At 61.4% G+C, this 24,381-nt stretch overlaps 1 protein-coding gene across 1 annotated transcript in view; it reads right to left on the bottom strand.

Moving 5' to 3' along the window:
* Positions 1 to 24,381, bottom strand: part of LOC119105485 (uncharacterized) — a 59,724-nt gene that overhangs the window by 15,105 nt on the left and 20,238 nt on the right. Inside the window, exons 3-4 of the mRNA XM_037228952.1 lie at positions 22,310 to 22,396; positions 462 to 571 (exon numbers count right to left, since the gene is read on the bottom strand). Of these exons, the coding sequence (XP_037084847.1) occupies positions 462 to 571; positions 22,310 to 22,396 (197 nt within the window). The remainder of the gene's footprint in view (positions 1 to 461; positions 572 to 22,309; positions 22,397 to 24,381) is intronic.

Here is a 24,381-nt window from a genome sequence, read left to right as displayed (position 1 = left end):
GGTGGCAACGTTCAAATAAAATGTAAAAACGTAATTTGTTAACACAGGCTGATCGTAGAGCGTGCACATTCAAAGAGCGCGAATACGCAATAAAATAAAGAAACATTAAATAACTGGAGTCATTGGACAAAAAGCGTGGCGAGTGTGCTCCACTGATTGCTTCACGCAGATCACGACTTTCGTGACGTGGCTCGCCCAGTTCCATCTCGGCTGACAGTGGAGACCACTCGACCATCGTCCCACGGCCCGCCGCGAAACCTTCCGCGGCTCCGGTAGTCCCCCCCCCCCCCCCTCTGACCATGGTGACTTCCATGGTCCGCAATGTGTCACGTCTGTCATTTAGGTGACGTGACATCATCACATCACTATCGTGCGCGAGCCAAGTGACATAATCCGGGCCATGGGAACTCCGTCACCTGCCCCCCGTGACCTCCCTCACGGGGAATCTGGCGCGTCCTCACCTCTGTAGCTCGTCCTGCATGGAGAGGATGCGATCCCGACACCGGTCGTTGTCGACGCTCATGTTGAGCAGCTGTCGGTTCTGCCGGCCGCGACTCTCACCTGCCGACCTCTGCAACAAGAAAGAGGGATGCGTCAGCAAAATGCAACGCGAAGACATTCAACACTTTTTTCTTGTCTTTCGTCACTATTACCTGTGTGGGGCACTAAAGGCAACGACAAAACAGCCGGTACTCATGCACAGTACAGTCAAATTATGATCATCGTATGAGGGAATATGATATAATAATATAGTACGAACTGTTACACCCATGGCGAATAAATACGTGCATGCAGCCAAGTGCAGCGAACAATATAAATTTGAAAGTGGCACTACAGCATAAAAGCCAAAAAAATGACTGCATGATAATACGCCATAAAAAGTCAGCGGGCAAACGCACTGGACTTAGCACGACAGAGAAATCCCCGACTGAACTGTCTACATCTGACATGCACTTGTCCCTTTCTCTGAAAGTCCAAGGGGGGAGGGGCAGACGAAAAGAAAGCTACAAGTCAGCCGGCACGCGAGCATACCCATAAGTGATTGAAGCGAGCACAACATTGACCTTCACATGCGTGGCCTCTGATGATGATAATACGTGGTTTAGTGGCGCCTGGACATCGCTGATCATTTTGTGGCCTTACGAAGCAGTCAAATGAAGTATTTAGTCTTTAATTATCTCCCCTGGCCACGATAGTCTTCATAAAAATGAAAAAGTGCCCTCAAGCATAAATATAGTTACACACGCATGGGGCTATGTCGACAACGCCGCTGGATGTTTATAAACCATACTGATGTCCAAGTTGAAGAAAAACGCAGCGAGAAGTGCCACCTCGCAGCACGGAGTTTCTCAGACCTGCTGTGCAAGAGTCGCTGTAGGACAGTACGTGGCTCCCGCCGCGTCATAATCACGACAAGAGCCTCGGACACACTCGACAAGAGCCTCGGACACACCCGAACGCGAGTCGGCCGCTGCGCCCATCACGCCGACCTCTGCCCGGCGCCGCAGTCGGGGGGTGCTCCCCGGGGTCAGCACCGCGCCGCCGCCGGGCTCGCTGCGGCCGCCGGTGCGCCAGCAACGCCGCGAAACTTTTCCGACCGACGCCGCCGTCCATAATTCAGCCGGGAGCCGGATAGCGGGCCGCACGCCGAGCCGGCGCCGGCGGCGGCTGAAGTCTCGCAGTCAACACCGGATCTGTGTGGTGTTGATTGATGGCTCGAGGGCCGCCGGCCAGCGGGGCCGTACGACTGGCCCAGGGGGGGGGGGGGGGGGGGCTGCAGCGTGAGCGGCATCGGCGGGGCGGCGGCGGGGTGAGACTGCGGCGGGCGCGTCCCGAAGGTCAGAGCGGCTGGCGGCTGGAGGAGGAGCTGGAGGAGGGAAAGAAGGAGATGGAGGAGGAGCGGGCTGGAAACGGCCGGGGAGCGGGAGGAGGAGCGGGCGGAGAAGCGGGCGAATGAGCGGGCGAAGGAGCGGCAGACGGAACGGGCGGAGGAACGTGCGAAGGAGCGGCAAAAGGAGCTGGCGGAGGAGGAGCGGGCGGAGGAGCGGAGGAGGAGCGGGGGGATGAGCGGCAGGAGGAGCGGGCGGAGGAGCGGGCCGAGGAGGGATAGAGGGAGCAGGAGGAGGAGCAGGAGGGAGAATCTAGTTGGGGTGACGATCGGTCGCTACTGTGACGGGCGCCGCTGCGGCGCTGCGGCGAGCTGAAGGGAGCGCTCCCAACTCGTGACCGGAAAGCGACGGGTTGAGTCAGGATTGCCAGACAACAGACGAACAACGAAACGGCTACTTCCTTGCCACGGCATCCGAGACGGAACAAAGAGGGGCATCGACGTCACCGGAAGTGTCAGGCTTTCGCCCCTTCCCCAACCAAACGGTAAACCGGCGGATACGTTACCAGATCCCAAGATCCCAAAATCATGGAGCCCTCCCTATGGGGTCCTGGACCCACTTTGCAGACCCAGGCACGTGTCAGCGCTCAAGTCTGTCTAAGTATCGCTGAGTCCTCAGTGATTTCAGAATTAAGCCAATCGGACGTGTCTCAGCCTAAGCCGTGCAGGCGCTGCATCCGTTGGCGCATTTGGCGACGATTAGAGCCACACCCCCGCGTCCGCTCTGCGACGGCGGCAGATCAGAGACCACCAGCGGCACCAGCAGCGGCGCGTCCGTTCACCCCACGGCTCGGTATCATTGAAGGGTTTGACACTTGACACGTTACACTCGGCGGTCAGCGGTCTTTACGCTTGACACACTTGACACTCAGCGGTGCACCAGTCCGATGCACTGTTTCGTGCACTGGCACGTGGTCTCTCCTGTACGATGGGCTTCAGCGCGGCCGGCCTCCGACCGCCAGCCGACTATCTGAGCCGTCCAACTCACAGCCCACCAAGGCCCGGTTCTCAAGCACCGGGCCGAAAGCTGATGGCTGCCGATGGCTGTTGCAGACAGAGAAAAGCGAGCAGCAGTTATCAGCGTCCGCTTTACTTGTAATCAGCTTTAACTGACTGCAACGTTCATACTTCCTGATTGGCACCCATCAGGCCTAATCGTGTTACTGGCAGCTCTAAGAAGCGCAGCGCTCGACGGATGAGGCTTTTCCTATGAGGCTTATACCTTTCAACGATCGGTAGATATGATAGCGGAATCTAAACCCAGAAAACAGCCTGTCCACGTGGAATGTCATGGCGAAAACATATGATTCATATAAGACGCCATCCAGTTCATCAAGGATAAATTCAGTTCACTGCACCATAAGCCGGAAGGTGCCGAAGATCCCAAGCCACGTGGCGCGGTCCGCAACAGTTCGAATTCGGTGCAATGATGCAGTATAGCATAGGTGCCTTGCAAACACACCTACAAATTTCACACACATTATACGTTGCGGCAAACGGTGCTACAGGTGGTGACGGTAGCTTTTGACAAGTTGTGACGATGACCTGACGGATTGCAACGCCGGCTGTCACGGGTTGTGTCGTGACACTGACTGTTGCATGTCGTGACAATGATTCTGCCAAGATATGATCATACGCGCACGCCGTAAACAATGCGGGCACCACGGCAGCCAGAATCTGCGACTGAAAGGACAACTGGAGCAGGTGGTCTTAAATAGTCCGATCGCAAGACGATAATTTCAACTAACCTCAATTCATAAACAGCCAACACATATCGCGATTGCCCTGCAATACCTTTGAAGGCAGCGAGGCTCGTGGTTCGCCTCACAGCCGCGGGATGGCGCCCCAATCGGCCACCGGCGGCGGCGTGACTGGGGCTGTTACAACGCCCCATCGACATGATACCGGGCCCCACTAAATAACCGGCTGCGCAGGGTGGCGGCGGCGGCGGCGGCGGCGGCAGCGGCGGGGGTGGCGGTACAGTGACTCAACAAATCAATGGTTTTCGGGAGGCTCGCGGCGGCACTGAGTCACACCCAGCTGAGCGGGCGGCCGCACAGACGGCGCGGCGGGAGGGGCGTGTCATCCGAGCGTAGCGCGTGCCCCGCGTACGGCCGGCGCCGGCGGCGGCGGCGGCGGCGGCGGCTGGTCCGCCGGGCGCGCGTGGCTCGTTCGCGGCCGCCGTTGTCCGGGGTGAGGAGCGACTCGCGGGACGAGCCCGCCCCGCCGCAGGGCGCCGGCGAGGCGGGCCGGCCGGCGAAGATTAGCAGACACAAAGGCCGAGCCAGCGTGTGGGGCAGAGCGAGAGAAATGACGTTTAGCGGCGGCGGCGGCGGCGGCGGCTCCGAAAATCCATCACCGAGTCGCGCTTAGGGTGGTGGAAATGATGCTGAGCTCTCTAGCCAGTCAGATGGTCTGAATACCACCTATCTTTGTCTCTGCCTCTTCCTCTGTCTCTGTTTTTGTCCTTGTCTCTGTCTCTGTCTCTGTCTCTGTATCTGTCTCTGTCCCTGTCCCTGTCCCTGTCCCTGTTCCTGTCCCTGTCCCTGTCCCTGTCCCTGTCCCTGTCACTGTCCCTGTCCCTGTCTCTGTCTCTGTCTCTGTCTCTGTCTCTGTCTCTGTTTCTGTCTCTGTCTCTGTCTCTGTCTCTGTCACCGTCCCCCTCCCTCGTTTTCTCTTCCTTTGCCTCTATTTATTTCCTTTCTCTACTTTCTCTTACTCTCTACCCCTCTCTCTTCCTAACAACGTTTTCGCATTACGCTAGAACTGCCTTCCATGATTACATCTACATCCAAAAGCTTTCGGGTCATGCGTCGAGCATGCCCCCGCACAACGGTGAGGTGCCTCCTCCTCTTCCCACCCCCACCGTCTGCATGCATAATGCAGCCATCTCGGGGAACATGCATGCACGTCAAAGCAATGAACTGTTGGCCTGAGATGCTGCCACCAAGGCACTGCTATCGGTCTGCCACTGAGGCACTGCCGGCACTGCCACTGAGGCACTGCTATCGGTCGTCTTATTCGTCGGCGCATTCGCTCTGAGCGGGCGCGAACAAAACCGTGCCCATCCTGCATACACACTCACAGAGAGCATATCGCGAACCAATCACGAGCAGCCCAGCGTCCTGGACTTGCCACACCAAAGGCAAATTCAGGCATTTCAATGACTGCATTTAACCTGACTGGTTTTGTTTACACAAGCCTATCAACATGCTTTGTAGGTACACAAACATTAGTAAAATTAGGTAAGTTTTCCCGTTTCTTCGACGTTTTTTTAACGCAGGACCATATATCACTAAATTAAGGACATAAAATACACCTTCCATGTCCTGAGACCTTCGATCTTCCGATCCCAAGGCATTGACTAGTTCCTAGTTCATACTAGTCCCCCGCTTGAAGAGTTTGCAACGACAAGTTCAGTTCCATACGCGCATAGCACTCCTCGCGGCCAAGAAGTTCCACCGTGCGCTTCTCCGAAACGCAGCTGAACCCGACCGCCAACTCTCCGCGCCAGGCCATCGTGCCCCAGTTTGGCGCAGTGCAGGGCCGGCCGGCGTAGCGTGCCGAGCGCGGCGCCTCGACCGCCGCCCGGCCGCCCTGGGACCGGGCTGGGAGCTGCGGCCCGCGGTGGCGGGGCTATCCTGGGACCGGGCTGGGAGCTGCTGCCTCCGGTGCCGCGGCCGCCCTGTGGGTGGTCAGGGAGCTGCGGCCCCCGATGCCGCGGCCGCCCTGGGAGTGGTCAGGGAGCTGCGGCCCCCGGTGCCGCGGCCGCCCTGTGGGTGGTCAGGGAGCTGCGGCCCCCGATGCCGCGGCCGTCCTGGGGGTGGTCAGGGAGCTATGGGCCCCGGTGCCGCGGCCGCCCTGTGGGTGGTCAGGGAGCTGCGGCCCCCGGTGCCCCGGCCGCCCTGGGAGCGGGCTGGGAGCTATGGGCCCCGGTGCCGCAGCTGTCCTGAGGGTGGTCAGGGAGCTGCGGCTTCCGGTGCCGCGGCCGTCCTGGGGGTGGTAAGGGAGCTGCGGCCCGCGGTGCTGGGGCCACCCTGGGAGTGGTCAGGGAGTTGCGGCCCCGGTGCCGCAGCCTATCTCTCGGTCACACGTCAACAGCGCGTGACTGGAGAGCCATCGGTCAATACGACAGCGATGGCGAACAGCACGGGCTGTCATCACATTAGCCGACACGGACGGGGCTGGGCCGGCACGGGCAGCACTGTCATCTGTGGTCTGGGTCAGCACAGAGAGGGCTGTCATGCGTGGTCTGGGTCGGCACGAGCAGGACTGTCAGCGGGGTCTGTGTGCCGGGTCGAGGACGGTCTGTGGGTCAAGGGACGTCTGCACCAGCGCTGGGAGAGCAGTTAAGAGAGGTCTGTGCCATCGCGGAGAGGACGGTCAGGGCTGGTCAGTACTGGCACTGAAAGGACAGTCAGGGGTGGTCTGCGCAAGCTCTGGGAGCGCCGCCAGGGGTGACTTGAGTCAGCATGGGGAAGACGGCCAGGGGTCATCTGGTCAGCATGGGGAGGACGGCCAGGGGTCATCTGGTCGGCAGGGGGAGGACGACCAGGGGTCATCTGGTCGGCAGGGGGAGGACGGCCAGGGGTCATCTGGTCAACCGGGGGAGGACGACCAGGGGTCATCTGGTCAGCAGTGGGAGGACGACCAGGGGTCATCTGGTCAGCAGGGAGAGGACGACCAGTGGACCCGCCTGTGCCGCCCGGGCCGGTAGCCCTTCAGCCAGGAGAACACGCCGACACAGGGTGACCCGGCGTCAGTGAGCGGACTGACCCGAGCCGACACTCTCGCCGGCCGCCGCACGGGGGCCCGGCCACGCTAATCCGGCCGCATATGTCCATCCCTCGTGACGCCGGTGACCAGAGGTGCGGCGCGGCCCAGGTGACGCCGCGCGTGGTTACCCGCCGCGCCCAGCGTGACGGTGCGGCCGCGGCCGATAGCCCTATCGGCGCGGGTGACACAGCAGCCGCCGGCAGCGGCGCGGCGCCCGGTCCGGCAGATAGCGGCCGCTTCCTGCAGCCGCTGCCGGCACGGCACGTGGGTGCACCTCCTCGGAGGGCGGGCGCTTAGCAGCGCCGGCGGCGGGGCGCAAGGCGAGCGGCCCCACTGACAGATCGATCTGGCGCGACGGACAGGGGGAGGCCGGCGGCGCCGCGAGCTGGGGCCCGCCGTCCAATGTCAACCGGCCGGGGGCCCTCGCCGCCCCGTTCGGTGTGTACCGACCGGCGAGACACTTGCGGGGCAGGTGTCCGAGTGGTTAGGGTGTCCGAGTGGTTAGGGTGTTAGGGTTAGGGTGGTTAGGGTGTCCGAGTGGTTAGGGTGTCCGAGTGATTAGGGTGTTAGGGTTAGGGTGGTTAGGGTGTCCGCTCAGGGTGGCAGCGCGCACGTTCCGCGATGCCAGCGAAGAACAACCGGCTGGTCAGCAGGTAACGGCCGGCTGGTCAGCAGGTAACAGCTGGCTGGTCGCTGTGCGTGTCCAGACGGGGGACGCGACGAGGACTTTTTCAGGGTCACGTGGCTGAAGCGACCGCCGCGGCGTGTCAGCAGAGCCAGGAGCGAAAGCCTCACTTCGGCGAGAGGGATAGCCAGCCTCTTCGGCGTATCCCGAACACAACCGCGACAGGCGCGCCCATGCAGGGAGTCCCCGAGAGGCCGCTAGCTGGCCGGCTGCCACAATTGGTCACGTGGCCGTCACGTGGGCGTTGTCCGCCGGCGCGGCAACCTGACGGCAACAAAGCACGTGCCGGCGTTGCGAATCTATCACCCTGCTCGGAACGAGCCGTGATACATGGAAAGCCGACGGCATCGCGTACATCTGAGACACGTACATCGGCACGTACATCGTGCATCCGGCCGCACGCACACCCGCGCCGCACGGTTGCTTGCGCTGGGCCGCGTCGAGCGCAGCGGCTCCCCACCGGCTGGGGGTCTGCTCACCGTTAGCACGACCCCAAGTCGGCTCACTCACCCGACCGGCGAGCATCCGGCTGCCACCTCCAAGGCTCATGACCGCCGCCGCGCGAGCCGGCGCACCAGGCCCGCACTTCACTCGCCCTCCTCCGGACGTCGCCACGGCCCGAGCCCAGCGCGTGCCGCGAAGCCGACCCGCCGTGCGCCCCGCTGGCGCGCGCCGGTCCCGATCGTGGCCCGCCCGAGGCCGCAGCCACGCCGGCCCGCAGCCGTCTGCCACGCTGCCGGCCGGCGCCGTCGGCGGCGACGCGGCGTCGGCTGCGCGCGCGGACGAGCGGGAGAGCCGGCGCCGACCGGCGGGATATCGGCCGATCGATATGCCGTTCTGTAGCGCAGACTCCAGCCGCCGGCACCGGCGCCGACGCGCGCTCCGAGAATGGATTACCCAAATGAACAATCGCACCATCCATCAGCAGGCCGGCCAGCACCCGAGTGTTCTCGTCATGCTTCATCATGGCCCGGTTGACTGGAGAGCGCATGGTGCCGGATGTTCACGCCTCGCCCCCCGCGACGCTGGCGCCACCTCCAGAACTGTGGGGGTTTGTCGGCGATTCGCGTGGGCTGGCGGACCCTCTCCCCACGCCACGTCATCCCACACCGCATGCTGCAATAATCCCGAATTTCGCAGAATTTGGTCTGGGCCCGAAGAAACCGAGAAGACAACGTGCAAGACTTGGCATCGAGACGTCCCGATCCCCCTCCCCGCAGCGGCATTCCACTGTGCCTTGTTTCCACCAGGGGCGTCGATTCCAACAAGCTCACCAGCTACACATGTCGCTAAACAACCCCGCTCAGAGGAGCGGTCCGTGGTGAGCCGCCCAGAAAATGCGGCGTTTTCGCCACCGCCGGTCGCATCCGGATGGCGTGGCACGCCCGCGGCAATGACTCGGAACGCATCACCGGGCCAGCGGGGCCGACAGAGGACCGCCCGCCCGCTGACGCTCGCGCTGGTGCCAGCAGAGATTGGCCCGATGTGCACAGCGCCAGCGCCAGTTGGCGCAGCTTCGCTCGACGGCGGCGCGTCCGTGGCAACGGCGTTCTGACAGCATGACTAGTCGTAGTCAATGGGCGGTGGGCAAATGAGTGGGAGATTATCATGCAACGGCACGGCCAAGCGAACGATATCCAGTGGTCAGGAGGTTACATCCAAAGACCGAACCCCATAGCGTTTACAACGGTTGGTGACTGACTGGTTGACGGTGGTTGACTGGTGACTCTGCAGACGGTTGGAAGTTTTTCTCCACTCCAAACAGTTGGAGAAATAGTTGGCTAGTTTTGACTCGGCTGATGAATGAAACGCGTCTACAATGCGGACTCTAAGTTTGGTAAGGACGGACAGGAGGGCACGTTTTAAAGTGCGGAAAAGCCCAATCGAGGTTCATTAAAAACACGTGCTGCATTTTACAGGTCTTGGCAGAAATGTTGACGAAGCATCATGCTCTTTGTAAGGAAATGCATGCAGGAGCGACTATAACTATGCTTATCATGATGCGATGCATCCGGAATAAAATGCATGACATACCTATCAACATTCTTAAACGTCTGACCAATTTCATTGTGTCGTCCCAGGCCACCACCCACGCTGGTCGACTCCCAATCTGGCGGTGCAGGTTCGCGAAGGCTGACTCGATATTTCACAACCGGATCAAGGCTCCGCGCCACGGTCGACATCCAGACACAGCCCGAAATGGATGGCGCAGAAAAAAAGAGGAACCATTCCTTAAATGTCCTTCCAGACGTCGCCGTTCGTGACGATGATGAATGCCTGAAGATTAACCACAGATGAGATACATCATTTTACGAGTGAGAGCCGAGTGATGCGCGCCTCGATTGGGGACTGTTGTGTTTCTGCAACGGACCTTTGTCAGCATGAATGGTCTTCGGATTAGTGATTCCATCACCAGATGACAACCCTAGGCACCACGCCGGTTTGACGCTGTCCAAGGTCATCACATCTCATTCATATTTCAGAGGTGTGATGGCTGCCAGTTTTTACTTTTGTGTCGGTGATGGTGACACGGTACTCTAGGCACTGGCCCGAAGCCGTTGACCAAGGTGAACCGGGCACAGAGGCGGCTCCAGTGATCAACACATTAATAACCAACGAATCGCAAGCATGGTCACCCTAAATATCCGGAGTTGTGTTCTGCTGAAAGTGACAAAACAATCCTGGTAGAAATCAGCACGGATAGCGCCCAAAAAATCGACTGCTTCCAGACCACGAAGGCCAGCGTCTGTCTTATAGGACCGCGTAAATCAGAAACATACGCGGCGGGCGAAGTTCAACACGAGCGCAGTCGAAGCAGGGCCATCATCGTGAGCGCCCTCTCCTCCCTGCCCGGGTCGCTTCCCGGCCCCACTGGGCACCGTGCCTCCTTCCACCGCGCGCGCGGTCCACGCGCACGCGCTGATCCGGCGAGCGGCAGCGACCGGCGGGGTGCGTCTGTGCGCCGCCAGGTGGCAGGCCGGAGACGGCGGGGCGGCCTGTCGCCGCGCATCGCCACCGCCACTCCATCAGCAGCCGGTGTCGGGGCGCAGGAGAGACAGGTGCGTGGCGGCGACACTGCAGGCAGGACAGTCGGTCTGCCCGGCAGGTCGGCAACAGCACCGACAGGGCCGGTACAGGGATGATTGAGGGACGACAGGCCGAGAGAGGGGCCCACGGCCACCGGTAGCGAACGGTAGCGACGAGTGAGACCCGGTATGATAGGGTGTGGCAAGTCTGAGGAGCAGCAGGATGTAGTATAGCATAACTGAATACCAGCACGGTCGAGCACAACAGGGCTGATCGTTTGCAATCCGCTGACTTTCCCGCACGCGGACCCCACTGAACGGCGCGGGTTAGGGCCGGCAGCGCGGATACGTGGGCGTGGCTGGGGACCACAGCAGCTCGGAAGCAGCATCTGCCAGGCCGACCGCAGCCCCGCCCAGACAGCGTTCAACATGCCCCCCCCCCCCCCCCCCCCCCATCAGATGGCGTCACTTCAACGACCCGAGCCAGTCGCCATATTAAATACACTGTGTCGCAACGCCGACTTAACGAGAGAAGGCCGGCTTCTTGACGGCCCGCCGCTGTGTAAACATACAGCACTACTAAACGCGCTTCCCCGGCTAGAGAAGCCGTCAGCACGCCGGCACGCAGCGCGCGCCAGTGGCGCAGTCAGCAGCTGGTGCAGACAGCACCTCAGCGGCGTTTGGTGCTGGTGGTAGTTGGGGCTGTCGGTGGGTGGTGCTGGGCTGTCGTCCGTCGGGGCTGTTGACACCCGGTGCAGTCAGCAGTTGACGCTGCCGTCAACTGAGCTTTCGCTAATAACGCTGCCGACATTCGATGAGGTCTCAGCTGGTGCGTTCTGGGCGACCCCCTGAGCTTGCGCAGCGGGACCTTGTGGGTGGTCTAATCAGTCGTCGAGGTCATCCGTGATTTAGGAGCTCCGTAAATCGTCGGTTAGTCAACCAAGCCGTTCGATAAGGCCCCAGCTCCTCCGAGCTTGCCGTGCCGATCCTGTCCAGTTGACGGCACAGCCGGGCACGGCTCCGCGGGGAGGGGGGCACCCACACCCAGTGGTGTCCGCTGTCCAGTTGACGGCCCAGCCGGGTTTGGCCTGGGGGCGAACTGGGCCCACCCGACGCTGTCTGCTGTCTGGTTGACGGCCCAGCCGGGTTCTGCTCCGGCGGTGGGCTGAACCCACCCGGTGCTGTCCGCGACTGCAGGGTGCGGCTAACTGGTTTCGACAACTCTGGAGATAGATTGACGACCAATGGCCATCTGATACTGACACTGTGAAAGACGCGCCGCACGCCGTCTGCTAATGTCGGCCACGAGGAGAGTGATGTCCCCACATATCGGCCCGCGGGGCTTGAAAGGCCTGCGATGACTTCCACCCTTGTCTATTTACATCAAGCCGGTTAGCAATTCAAGTCACCCAAGCAGGCAGCTGCGAGCCGTTCATCTTCGTAACGGACATCCTACCGCCATTCCTCGTAACGGACATCTCCGTAACGGAGATGCGCGTAACGGGAGTTCACGCGTGCTGGCGCGCATCCGGCGGAAATCTCGGGAACGAGGCCAGCGTGCCCCGGCGGTAGTGCACCACGGCTTACGCCGCCTCCGAGCGCGGCGCGCGCGAGCAGCTCGCCCGCAAGGCCGGCTCGTCCCCGCGGCTGTCAGCCGTCGACCGGAGGGCGGCCCCGGGCCCGGCCAGGGCCGTCCTGTGCGCCGCCGGCCGCGTTTTCACGCACCGCTGCCCGCCCGAGCGCGGCAGCCTCCCGTGCGCACTGAGTGCCGCGGCGCGGCGCGCCGATCGCCGCGCGCTCAGCGGCTCCTTTTGAGCCGGACGCGCGGGCGTCCGAAGCGGGCCGCCGGACCCGCCATCTCCAAAACCGCGACATTCGACCGACTTCAGCCATCGCGTGGCTAAACAAGGCGCGCTTATGTCGCCGGCGGTGCATAATTGAGGCGCGTCCGGCTGGCGTGTAGCAGCCACTCAGAGCGGCGCACCTTTTGTGGCACGAGCCGGCCGCCCCGGCGGGCCACACGCGATCCGACCGGGCAGCGGTGGCCAGCTGACGACCGGGCAGCGGCGGTCAGCTGACGACCGGACAGCGGCGGTCAGCTGACGACCGGACAGCGGTGGCCAGCTGACGACCGGGCAGCGGCGGTCAGCTGACGACCGGACAGCGGCGGTCAGCTGACGACCGGACAGCGGCGTTCAGCTGACGACCGGGCAGCGGCGGTCAGCTGATGACCGGGCAGCGGCGGTCAGCTGACGACCGGGCAGCGGCGGTCAGCTGACCGCCAACCGGCGCCGATTGGGGAGGCGCTGAGGTGACGGATGGCGCGCCCTCTGCCCCCCTCCCCCCAAACGCACGCGCCAGCGGCGGACGAACAGCGGATGGCGTCGGCCGCGCCTAGAAAGACGCGAGTGAGCGAGCGCCTCCAGAGCGGAGTGCGAGGACGCCGCGCCCGCGCCGCCCACGACAAAAGAAACCCGACGGGTAATTAGGGTTTGTTGTCATCGCGACGGCGCGCGCCAGCGGCCCGCCCCGGCCCTGATTGGTGGTTATTTGAGATGGAGACGGGGGCGTGTTCTCACGTTGGCGCCTGATTCCGCTGCGGAGAAATCGGGCTGTTTTCAGTCCGATTTTGATTCGTTTGCGGCTCCATTTGACCTCAGATTACCTCCGTTAATTAATATTCATGGTGCCGACCAAGATAGATGAGGGGTTCTGGGTCGCCATTATACACGGATAATCCTGGGAGAGAGGTGCATGAAAATAATAGGACGGTAAGATAGAGATGAGCGACATGACCAAAAGCGCAAAACGGAAAGCAAAACTTTTGGAGCCAACCAAATGTCTAACGTTCGGCATGGCGCTCTTCAGAGATCATTCCAGCTTTCACGACTGGCTTGCTCCACTGATGAGCTTCAGACAATCTGTCTGTCCTCTCCCCGCCGCATGACTAAAGACACGTCATCCGTGTAAAACTGAATGCCTCTCGATGTGCCCAGTTGCCGGTTGTTTTCTGTCAAATTTGCTGATTTCAATACACAGAATCGGACATTTTCCGATGAACCGCGGGTTACCGACAAAGGTTGCTCGCGTGGATCAATATGACGGGTTTCCGGCGTGGATCGCTGACCTGGGCGGGGTCTACCGCCGTCAAGCATCGCCAGCGGTTACCGACGCCGGCCAGCATGACAGTAACCCGCTGGGGGCAGATCATACATCGAGGACGCAGATCGTCGCGCGGGTCACAGGCAGCCCCAGCACCTGGAGCTGCCAGCACCGCCACCTGTTCCGTGTGCCCTGACGGCTGGCGGCGGCTGACGGGTCGTTTGACGGGTGGTCGTCGGCCGGCGAGGCGGCCAGACCCATCGGTCACCCCACAGCCTGCGTGCCGCAGCCGCGCACTTGGCCGCCGCCGCCGGGCAAGACACCGCACTTCCGCGTTGCAGGGCGGCGGCTGAGTCGCCGGCTGGGTCTTATCAGGCCGCGGCCGGCCGGCCGGGTCAGCAGTGCCGGCGTTGGATGGTCACACAGTTAGCAGCGCCGGCGCCGAGTGCTCACACAGTCGGCAGCGGCGCTGTCCGGCCGACCGGCCCGCTGTTTGTGCGGCGGCAGCGGCGGCAGTCGGACCGGCTCGTAAACTTGTTTTTGGAGGCGGCGGCGCGCCGCTGAGCTCGCCGCCAGCCGGTGAAAGGAAGCGGTCGGCAGGGCGGCGACCCGACGCCCGCGCCGTCGGAAAAAGGGCGCAATCGGTCGTCGTAGAGCTGCCGAACGGAGCGGGCAGCCCGCTAACCGGGGCGCGCCGAAACCAATTTCCTGTGAGCAGGCGACGCCGGCGATGAGCGCCGAGACTGTGCCATTGTGGCCATTGTAGCGCAGTGCGGAGGAGGCCGGCGCACTTCCGCCGCTTTGAGTCCTTTGGTGACAGTCTAATTCGGGCGGTGGCGACAGCCGACAGGTGATATTGAACGTTCCGCATATCAGACCGCATCGGATGGCTTGTACCCAAGGCAAGTTGTTATCAAAATAAACCTCACGGGTTCGTACGGATATGTTCTGCCCGATATTGTCCGTGGGCGTGCCCAAAATCCCTCCAAAACGTGAGTTTCGTGAAGAAAAAAGTCCACAACGTGAACAGATGGCGTAAATCAGGTCCTCTACGCATGGTGATCTGTGGCCAGGCGTAGACCTAGCTCAACTCACCCGCGGTGGCGGCCTCACCATGCGTCCGTAAGAAGGCGGGTACAGTGTTCAGAAGCGTCCATTGATAGCAGGCCCCCGTGCGGTGTGATAGCCACTGAACAATCATAGCAAACGGCGCATCGCTTCGACAGACTGTCATGGGAGCTGTTCAGACAGGAACTCGTTTCAGGAAACTCGATTACAAGGAGTCTGGGGGTGAACCCGCGAATCAATGACAACATGGCGAGCATGGCTGTATGTGGATGGAGAACGTGTGGATGGAGCTGCTTATTGCAAAACGGTATAAATGTGACATGCACAGAGCGTCGTGACTTGAATCACGCGGCTTCGGGGCTTGACCTACGACGGCCAGGTCCGACTCGCCCTGCGCACGTGGGGGCGCAGGAGGTGTCTCCGCCGGCGCCGGCCGGCCCCGGCCGGGTCCCGCCGCCAGGTGACGGGTGACACGCTTCGCCTGGCGCCTCGCCGGCACGCTAACGAGCGCCGTGCGTGGTGCCGGCGTCGCGACGGGCCGCAGCCGCTGCCAGCCGCCGCGCGCTGACGACCCGGCTTTGTCTCGCCGCGCCGCGTCGCGCGCCGAGATCGTCTCTGCGCCGCCCCGCGCCGCAACTGGGTCAGCGCGTTGGCCAAGCGTCCCGAGACCTTCGAGCCTGAGAACTTTGGCTGAGTGACGAGGGAGCTGGAGCCGGCACGGCACTTCCTGCCGCGCTCAGCCGCCTCCCATTCCGCGTCGGGCGCGGGATCAAACGGAATAACGGCCGCAATTGTGCCAGCCGCCACTTTGACAGCTGGGGTTTGATTCGGCGCGTTGGCACGCAAGCGGCGCCGCCCCGCCCGGCCCAGCCCCGCCCCGCGCCGATACAGCAGGCCGCGTGCCGCCCGGCGTGAAAGCCAGTTCCCACACTTGCAGCGCGGCGTGCCACGCAGCCTCTCATGGGACCCAGTCACGCGCTTGGGGCGGGTCAACAGTGCTCTCGGCCGGCGGGCCAGTCGAACCCCGCATGGCGCAATGACGACCGGTCACCCGGTCGTAGCCGGTCTCGCCCCCGTTCGGTCTCGGAAGCGCCGGCCGGGGCGGAGCGCTGCGAGGCGCGTGGCCGACCTTCGGCTGCACGATTACGATAGCCGGGCGGACGCCGTGACGGAATCGACCGCCAGAACCGCGCTCGGTCCGCGCGCTAACCGCAGGCGCGCCAAAACACCAAGGGCGCCGCGCTGCGCCACGTTTTGGCGCGGCCCGAGGCCGTTTGAAAAGAGCTCCTGCCGTGGCTGATGGCAGTTTTTCCTTCGGTTTTCCGCAAGTCGCGCCAGAGACAGCCAGGAAAGCAACAGGTGACAGGGAGTTTGAAATAAACATTACGCTCTAAATCTGCTGTATATTTGCTTTGCTGGAGCCTATGACAGGCATACAGCAATAGCTAACCAAAGGGGAAAACAGGTCGTTGATAACAAAAACATTGTTTTGTCTTTTGCCGCATTGAGAATACGAAAAAAGCTATTTCCCGCTGTTTTCATTTTTCCTAACAAAAGCGACGGCCACACGCACGCACAAGAAGCTCATCACTACAAACAATATGTTTTTGAATCTGTTAATACAGGGTATGTCGAAATATTGTTAGATTTGTGCTTGTCGCCCGACGTTAGGCCGTGACCAGTGAGTCCGCCATCATGGCTGCCGCACGGCCAGGCATACTAACGCCTTTCAGTCACAGATCACAGGTAAAAAATCAGAGTAACAAAATGACTGCAGTAATGGACGAACTCCATCAGGAAAGAAAGATTCAAAATGAAATAGAAGCTTTTGATGCGTTTAACCACAAGAATGCTAGTAGACTAATCGGATACCTGGCAGACACTGATACGCTGACTTCTGCACATCTGGCGGAGGACGAACAGGCCAACAAAAATATCCCTAATTGGAACGTTTAAAGCGCACCTAAGGAAGCATTTCGCGGGCTTTGAAACGATTCATAATCGAATCAAAATGTGCCGCAGACTGCGCTTTATTCGCCTGGACAGGTACAACTGAGGTAGGTATAGTGAGTCCCAAATCCTACAAAGGAGCTATGGAAATCCCCGCGGCAGTACCAAATTCCACAAATTACAGGGCCGGCATCCCAGCTGAATTCCCGCGTTGTAGTCGGTCCACTGGCGATGCAGTGAAGCACGTGCACCTGGCCGATTTCCAACTGTCACCGGCGAATGCCTAACGGGCCAATCTTTCGACGTGCCTTTCATAAGGCGGATCAACGGTCCCGACCCCCGGCTAAGCGCAGGGTGCCAGGTGCCCCTTCAGGTGGGCCGTTGTAATTGGAGGGTGCCGGGGGGGGGGGGGGGCATATCTTGACCCGCGCACTAGGAAAGGGACCAATCAGCTCCCACGCAGGCACCAGTGGTATGCTGGCAGGTATCGGATGTGTAGCATGCAGTGCTAGATATCCGATAAAACATCGTAAAGGGAGATAAAGGAAGATAGAAAACTTTCGCAAATCACGTGAACTTCACGTCCGCATTCCGGCCTCCCGTCACCGCTCGTAGGGCGAGAACAGGCAGGTGGGTGGGGGTGGGGGAGGGGAGCGTGACGGTCCCGCCGCGCCCGTCACGGTCGTCACCTGCCGCCAGTGTCACGGCAGCCCCAGCCAGCCGCCGTGACGGTCCGTCGGCGTGACTCACGGCGGCCCAGCTGGCGGCGTCACGACAGATCGCCATGGCAACCAACCGGCAGACGGCGCCGCGGCTACAGCGGCCGCCATCACGCAGTCACGGGCCGTTACCATGGTGACCACACCTCAGACGGGGCAGTGCCCTGGAATGGGGCTGGCGCTACTCAAGGTCGATATTATGCTCTGCCATCGGTTTTTGGAGCGATCACAAGAGGCTGCCTTTTTGTGATCAGTCGGGTGCCTCCTCAGCGTCGGCCTTAGGCGCGGGATTACATGAGCACGCACGACAGGCCTGCCCGACCGTGAATTATGCGCCCCTGACGAGTGACGAGAGACGTGGCCGCCACCGCAGCGAACACATCCATCACACGGCGCCGACTGCCGCTGCGACTGCCGCTGATGTGGACAACTTGGCACATGAACAGCGGGCGTCACCGGCTGTAGCGGGCCGCCGCCACGCCAGCCTCGTGCGTGCGGACGCGCCGGCGCCGGTGCAGCGGCGGCCGTGCCGCCACACAGGGCGTACCTGGGCCGGCCGGACGTGTCGCCATCAACCGCCCGCCCCACGCACAATGCGACGGCTTTCTCGGCGCCGCCTGCAGTGGACGCTGCCGGACGCCGCCAATCTGATACGGCGCTCTGAATGGACGCCGACCGGCAGGGCGGACGCTGGCCCGGCGTGGTCGCCGGGGGGGGGGGGGGAGATGGCCCACCCCGGTCACACAGGCTGAGCAGTGGCACCAGACGGGGCTGCCCTACTCCGCTGGGACCTAGGAGCCACCGACCAGCCGACATTGGCAGGGCGGCCGTGAATACAGGGAGCAAATACGCGGGAGGAATACTACAACCGCAGAGAAAGGAAAATTAACAAAACTAGTGTGCCTGCGTTTTGTAAAACTTCCCGAAAACCACCAAATGCTGCTGTCAACTCAGACCCACTAACCGCGCCGCATTTGGTCCCATAACCAACATGCCGCTGCTGCGGAGAGCTCGTCGATGCAACTTTACCGGGCAGCGGGTGCGCACGGTACAATGAAAGGAGAGAATAGGGGTGTGGGAGTACAATATTTGCGTAACGTTGTGTTGTTGTCCCGGCTGCTTGCGTCCGCCAATGTCCCTTAAGAAAGACCCCATGACAGCTTCGGGAGCTCCAAGATGTTGTCTAAGACGACAGTAAGTGTGTCTCTGTCATGACCAGAAATGCCAACAAATAACACGGACGGGTTTCAAAAACAGCCAAGTGGAAGATGGGCAAGAGATAAGAGTTTTACACTTGCCCCAATGTCGCGGGAGACAAGTGTTCCTGAGTTATGGGAGTTGAATAATTCACATTGATGCATCGCCACAGCCATCTATGAGTTATTAATGGCCGTCTTTAAGTCGGGTTTAATCGACGACGACCCAAGTGGAGTGTCACGCAGCTATAAACTACAGCGCCTGCCACGGGGCTGCACCATATGCCGGCCGTGCGCCCCACACTCAGCTGCGTGTAACCGTCGGGAGCTGATCCCAGCACAGCACTCTGCAGCCGTCGGAAGCTGGCCCCAGCACACCGCTCTGCAGCCGTCGGAAGCTGGCCCCAGCACACCGCTCTGCAGCCGTCGGAAGCTGGTCCCAGCACAGCATTCTGTAGCCGTCGGGAGCTGGTCCCAGCACAGCATTCTGCGGCCGTCGGGAGCTGGTCCCAGCACAGCACCCTTCAGCTGTCGGGAGCTGGTCCCAACACGCCCTCTTCGACAACTCATGGAGCCCTCGGCCGTCTCGGCTGACGTACAGTGGAAAAAGGATAATCTCGGCTGGCTCGAGCCACAGCGGGGGAGGGGAGGCAGCCGGCTGACGAGCGCAGCAGAAATGGCGCATTATCACAGCCCGGTCTGAAACGAAATTCATTATCGTAGAGCTAAGCAAGCTTCTTAGAATTGGATGTGTTGGCTTGGATGCGCCTCAGTGCTTTCATCTGGTATAGATTATGCAGAAAATCAAACGAGGATGCTCCGGCAAAGAGAAAGACAAGAAACAATTAGGAAGAACCGGCGCAATGTGTCTAGATAAGAACGTCAAAGGTGCTCGGATGACAGTGCTGTCGACAGGCAAATGGTAATTTATCGCTGTATTTGTGGCCAATTCAAACCCTAGTAACGCTCTCAGCTTATGCGATGACAAGAAAAATGCACGGATTTTCTCGTCAGCAACACAGCAATGTCGTCTCTACCATAGCCGGCCGCGATGACTTCTTGTTACGGTCGCATCTGCCCAGCTGATCTTTTATCAGGCCAAAATCTGAAGGCCGCATCAGATTCCGCGCCTGAACGACGCGGGAGTGTCAATTTAGAGAACAAAGCCGGCAGCACCTCTCGGTCGGTTCAAACTTATCGCAGGTCGATGATGAAAACAATGACGATGTGAAGGAAAACGTCGGCCGCACAAAAATAGCAGATGAAGCCAGCTCAGCGAAAAGGGCCGAGACGGAGAGGAAGATGCAGCGGGAAATGAAAATGAGAAAAATGAAAAGAGGTTGCCGGGTGCTCTTATACGTCGGCGTCGACGAATGCTCTTTAGAGCAAATAATGCAATGCACGACAGAAGTAAAGAAGCGAGCACGAGCCATCCAATACAGTTCTTTGAGATGTGCGCGAGTACCTTGCTGCATATGATTACGAAGCTTTCCAAAACGAAAATATGCGCATGGAAGTGCAGCCACATAATTGTTTAATCTCCCTCCCACTTCCCAAATTTTGGCCAACAAAAGCAAAAGACAAACCTTTGTGCGTTTGCGTGAATGCATTGCGCGCTCATTGAACAGGTCGGATGATAATGATTCTTATTGTTATTTTGACTTTTGGGCGCACCGACTACAATGGCGCGTCCAATTACTGAAGCCCTTAGATGATTGACTACCTTCGCATTACTACACATGGTTCGGTACGGTCCACGCATCTGCGTTCTGTTACGTCTTCCACGGCGGCAGAATCGGACGACAGCCGGCAGCACGCCGGTATCCTACCGCACATATCCCAAATAGTTATACCTCGATTTTAGCGAGCACACGAGTCTCCACTGCCGCCGATGTTGGCCGCAGCGGCGAAGCCCAGGGAGTGGCGTCCTTCGAGTAGATCTCCATTCAGCCGAAAGTGCATCGTTCCAGCTGAAGACAAGGCGGTCGTGACCGGTTCGCCGTTCACAAATCCCCGCGCCGCCCACGGACCGTCTGAATCGGCGCACGGAGCTGGGGTCCGAAGCGGACCGACAAGTCCGCGTGACAGGACGACAGCCGTGCACGTGTCCACGTGCGGACGACGGCAGGCGGCGCGGCACGAGGGCGAGGATGGGCGGTGGGGAGGGGCGCTGAGACGTGACGCTCAGCGGCAGGCGTGCCGCCGCGCCGCCGCGAGTAGTACATGCCTCCCGAGCCGCGCCCCCGCCACCGCCGCCCCGCGCGGGTAGTGCCCGCCGCTGCCGGTGTGCGGCGCCACCGGCGCCTAGGAAAACCGGCCCAGCAGCGCGTGACTCACCGGGCTGTCGCGGCGGCGCCAGACCGGACGGCACAATGGGGAGGCGGCGCGCGCCGCCGCCCGCCCGCCGACGTGTGAGAGCCCCCCGTCGGAGTCGGCCGCGCACGCTGCGGGCTGCTCAACCCGGCCCATGGGTGTGCTCAGGCCCACTACACTGGTAACAGGACGGCGCTGCAGACTCCCGATTGCTAGCGGGAATCAGGCAGAGCCGCGGATGTCTTTCAGACTCCTTCTCCTGCCGCTGCACGGCTGCTCAGCCTCGCTTCGCACTTTGTCATGCAGCGGCTGGACGTGACAACCGCAGGAGCTATCTCGGCGTCCCCCACTGGCGCCGCGGTCTGGCAAGGCCCGCCGTACCGCTCGGGATGCCGGGACCCCCCTCCCTTCCCCCCCCTTCACGGCGTGAATCACTGGTCAACCAGCGATGGGTCCCCAGCTCGTGGACACGACCCGCTTGTAAACACGGCCGCGATTAGCGGCGGGCCGACTGGCTGGGCGGCGGGCTGTGTTTACCGTGGAGTGGCCGCGGCCGCCGGCCGCCGCCCGCCGTCCGCCGGCATCGATTCTCCACCGACTCGCGCCGCCGCCGCCGCCGTGGCCCGCGGCGCCGTGTTGACGGGGGAGGCAGAGACGAGCGACGACAGAGCGACGCCCTGGGCCGGCTGCCAGGACCAGGCGAGCGCCCAGCGGCCTTGCAGAGCTGCTGGGTCTAAGAGATGAACTTTTTAACACACCGTCATTAACTCTCCTCTGAACATTAATGGAGTTGTTCAGACTTCCAAAGCCCCTGCTTCTGAGACAATTCTCAGGACCAGAGCTGGGACTGCCTCGCCACCATCCAACAGTCACCTCCTGAATGCCAACACATAGCCTCCTCGGTCATCGCGGCCGACCCCAGCCAAATTCCAGCCGGTGAGTGATAGGCACGGCGTCAGCGACGCCCTACAACTTGCGGGGCGCAGCACCGAGCCAGGCCCAACGCAACACATCGGCGCGCTACAGCTGGCGGGGCGCTGCGCCGAGCTGGGCCCAACGCAACACATCGGCGCCCTACAGCTGGCGAGGCGCAGCGCCGAGCTGGGCTCAACTCAACACATCGGCGCCCTACAGCTGGCGGGGCGCAGCGCCGAGCTGGGCCCAACTCAACACATCGGCGCCCTACAGCTGGCGGGGCGCAGCGCCGAGCTGGGCTCAACTCAACACATCGGCGCCCTACAGCTGGCGGGGCGCAGCGCCGAGCTGGGCTCAACTCAACACATCGGCGCCCTACAGCTGGCGGGACGCAGCGCCGAGCTGGGCCCAGCTCATTCGACCTCCTTTCGGCTGCCGGTTGCTCGCTACACCGCCGAGCGGCCCGGCGACGACCGCGTCCCCAGAAGGACGGTCCCACGCGTGATGGGCGCACGCAGCGAGCAGACCATCAGGGCCGAGGTCGCGCCAGGCAGTGGCCCGACCCTGAGCCGGGCCGATGACGCCGGCGTCCTTCTCGCCGGAGCTGCCGGTGATCACCGTCCACCTGACAGACGCGTGGGCCGCATCCCTCAGGACTATTCAGTACTCACATGGGCCTGCCGGTGCCAGCGCTGGAAGTTGAGGCATTCTTCCTCCAGGCCTTGTTCTAGACTGCTGATCTCCGCCTCCAGGTGACTCTGAAATGTGGGTTGTCAAATCATGTTGCGGTTGAGTTGGTGCCGCCTTCGATCCCACACGCCAGCCACTGTAATAGCACCCATCTCAAATGCGTGATGGCTCGTCCCTCACGGGGTTCCGACGCTACTCGCTGCAACGCATTAGGAGCCAGGCGACGCACAACAGCAGCCCGCTCGTTAAGCTGCGTATCGACCACGTGACTGGAACGCTGATCGATATCACCTGGCCCGGACGCGGGAGGGAGCGGAGAAAGTCTCCTGGGGCGGAAACCGAGCCCCGAACTGCTTATTCGGGGACACCGGCCTCGGCCCCTGAAGCCGGCCCGACGCGAATGTGCCGGCCGCCGCGGAGCGGGATGGGCGGGCCCACCGGCGAGGCACAGGCGATCACTCATCGGAGAGAGGCGGCCGACGACCGGCCGCCGTTTACAACGGAGGCATCAACACAAGAGCCTGCCGGCGCTGCCGTGGCGGACAGAGTCCGCCAGCCGTCCAGGGGCCGGAAGGCGCAGCGCGACAGCCGTCAAGATGGCATCGTGGACGGTCTCAGTTGAAGTTCGCAGGCACATAGCCAGAAGCTTCCTCAGCGTGGGGAGGGGGGGGAATGTCAAATTTAGTCCGAGCTCCTGCGAAGTTGGACCGATTCCTGTGACATACTCAACATCTGGAGTTACGTTCTCGGCTTGGGGGGATATGGCCCAGTGCCCCGCCCCCCCCCCCCCCGCGCGCCGTTGGCCAGGTGCCTAAAGGTTCAGTCAGCTTTGATCAACATCCCCTTCTGGGGCAAAAAAGTCAAGTGATATGTTCGGACGCAGAGCATCCGGGTGCACGGCATCCAACTAACTCTAAACGATGAAATTATTGGAAGTCAAGCTTAAACTACATGAAATCTCTTACAATGCTCTTAACGACAAGTAAAGAGAAAAAGGAGACAAAAAGTACAGCATCCGTCAGAGCCTTCAGCATCGAGGGCGACCGCGTCTCTCAGCGGTACATTCTGCGCCGGTCTCCGCCCATACGCCTCCGGTGGCGCCATGAGGAGCTTGTCACGTGCTGTTTACCCTTCCACGGCAGCGCCCCGTGGTGGCGCAGGCGGCGCCGGACGCACGGCGAGCCTGCCCCTCGCGACTCCCTTCGTGCCGAGAGGCGGTGAGCCAGTGAGAGCTGACGGCTGAGACGGGCCGAGTCCGGTCTGGACGGCCGGCGCCGCGACGCTGAGTTATGTGCCGTGCTGGGTTTGGAGCTCCGCCGCCTGCTACGATGCCGGAGTTCCGCTCCGTTCTAGGACATCGGGACTCCGCCTCATCGTCCCAAAATGTTCTGATTCTGTCCTGTGCTGGGACAGCGGCAATGACATAGCGGAAGAATTTTTTTTTTTTGGGGGGGGGGCCGTCACGTCTCGCCCTTCTCACAGGTGGCGAGGCCACTGAGGCCGAAAATCCCAGTACTTTATGGCAGTTTAAAGCGCCCGAAGATCCTTTTTTATACAGACGGCCGCAGCAATCGAAACAGGATCCCGCGCTCACAAAGGTCCTTTAAAAAACAGGGTCCCTGCAGCGACCAGAGGGCCCCTTGGCTGAAGGCGTCCCGTGACCAGATTTGACCCGCGCCGTCCTGCGTGAAATTCTGACGACGCGACTGGACAGCCGGGTGGAATCCTGAGCAGGATGGGTCGTGTAGGTGCCGTCGCGCTGTGGAATATGGAGGTTCTTGTAAGGCGAATCCGCCCTGGACGGACCTGGTGCTGGGTGGCAGCTGCCTCGAGCCTGGGAAAGTCCCTGTAGCTTAGAGTATCCGCCTGCACACCAGGGGGAGAGGCGGGGGAGGGGGCACATGGTGCCGTCCGCTGTGTGCTACGGGTAGCGATACGTGCAGCACCTCGCTGCAACCGGCGCGGGTTCCCACACCAGGGTCATGGTTTCGCAAAATGAATTAGAGAGCTGAGGAATGAAAAATGACGCAACGCACTCCAAAAACACGCCAAA

Source organism: Pollicipes pollicipes, unplaced genomic scaffold (assembly GCF_011947565.3).
Source record: "Pollicipes pollicipes isolate AB1234 unplaced genomic scaffold, Ppol_2.1 Scaffold_6138;HRSCAF=7277_pilon_pilon_pilon, whole genome shotgun sequence".
Taxonomy (NCBI): domain Eukaryota; kingdom Metazoa; phylum Arthropoda; class Thecostraca; order Pollicipedomorpha; family Pollicipedidae; genus Pollicipes; species Pollicipes pollicipes.
This window is presented reverse-complemented; position numbering and strand designations above follow the sequence as displayed.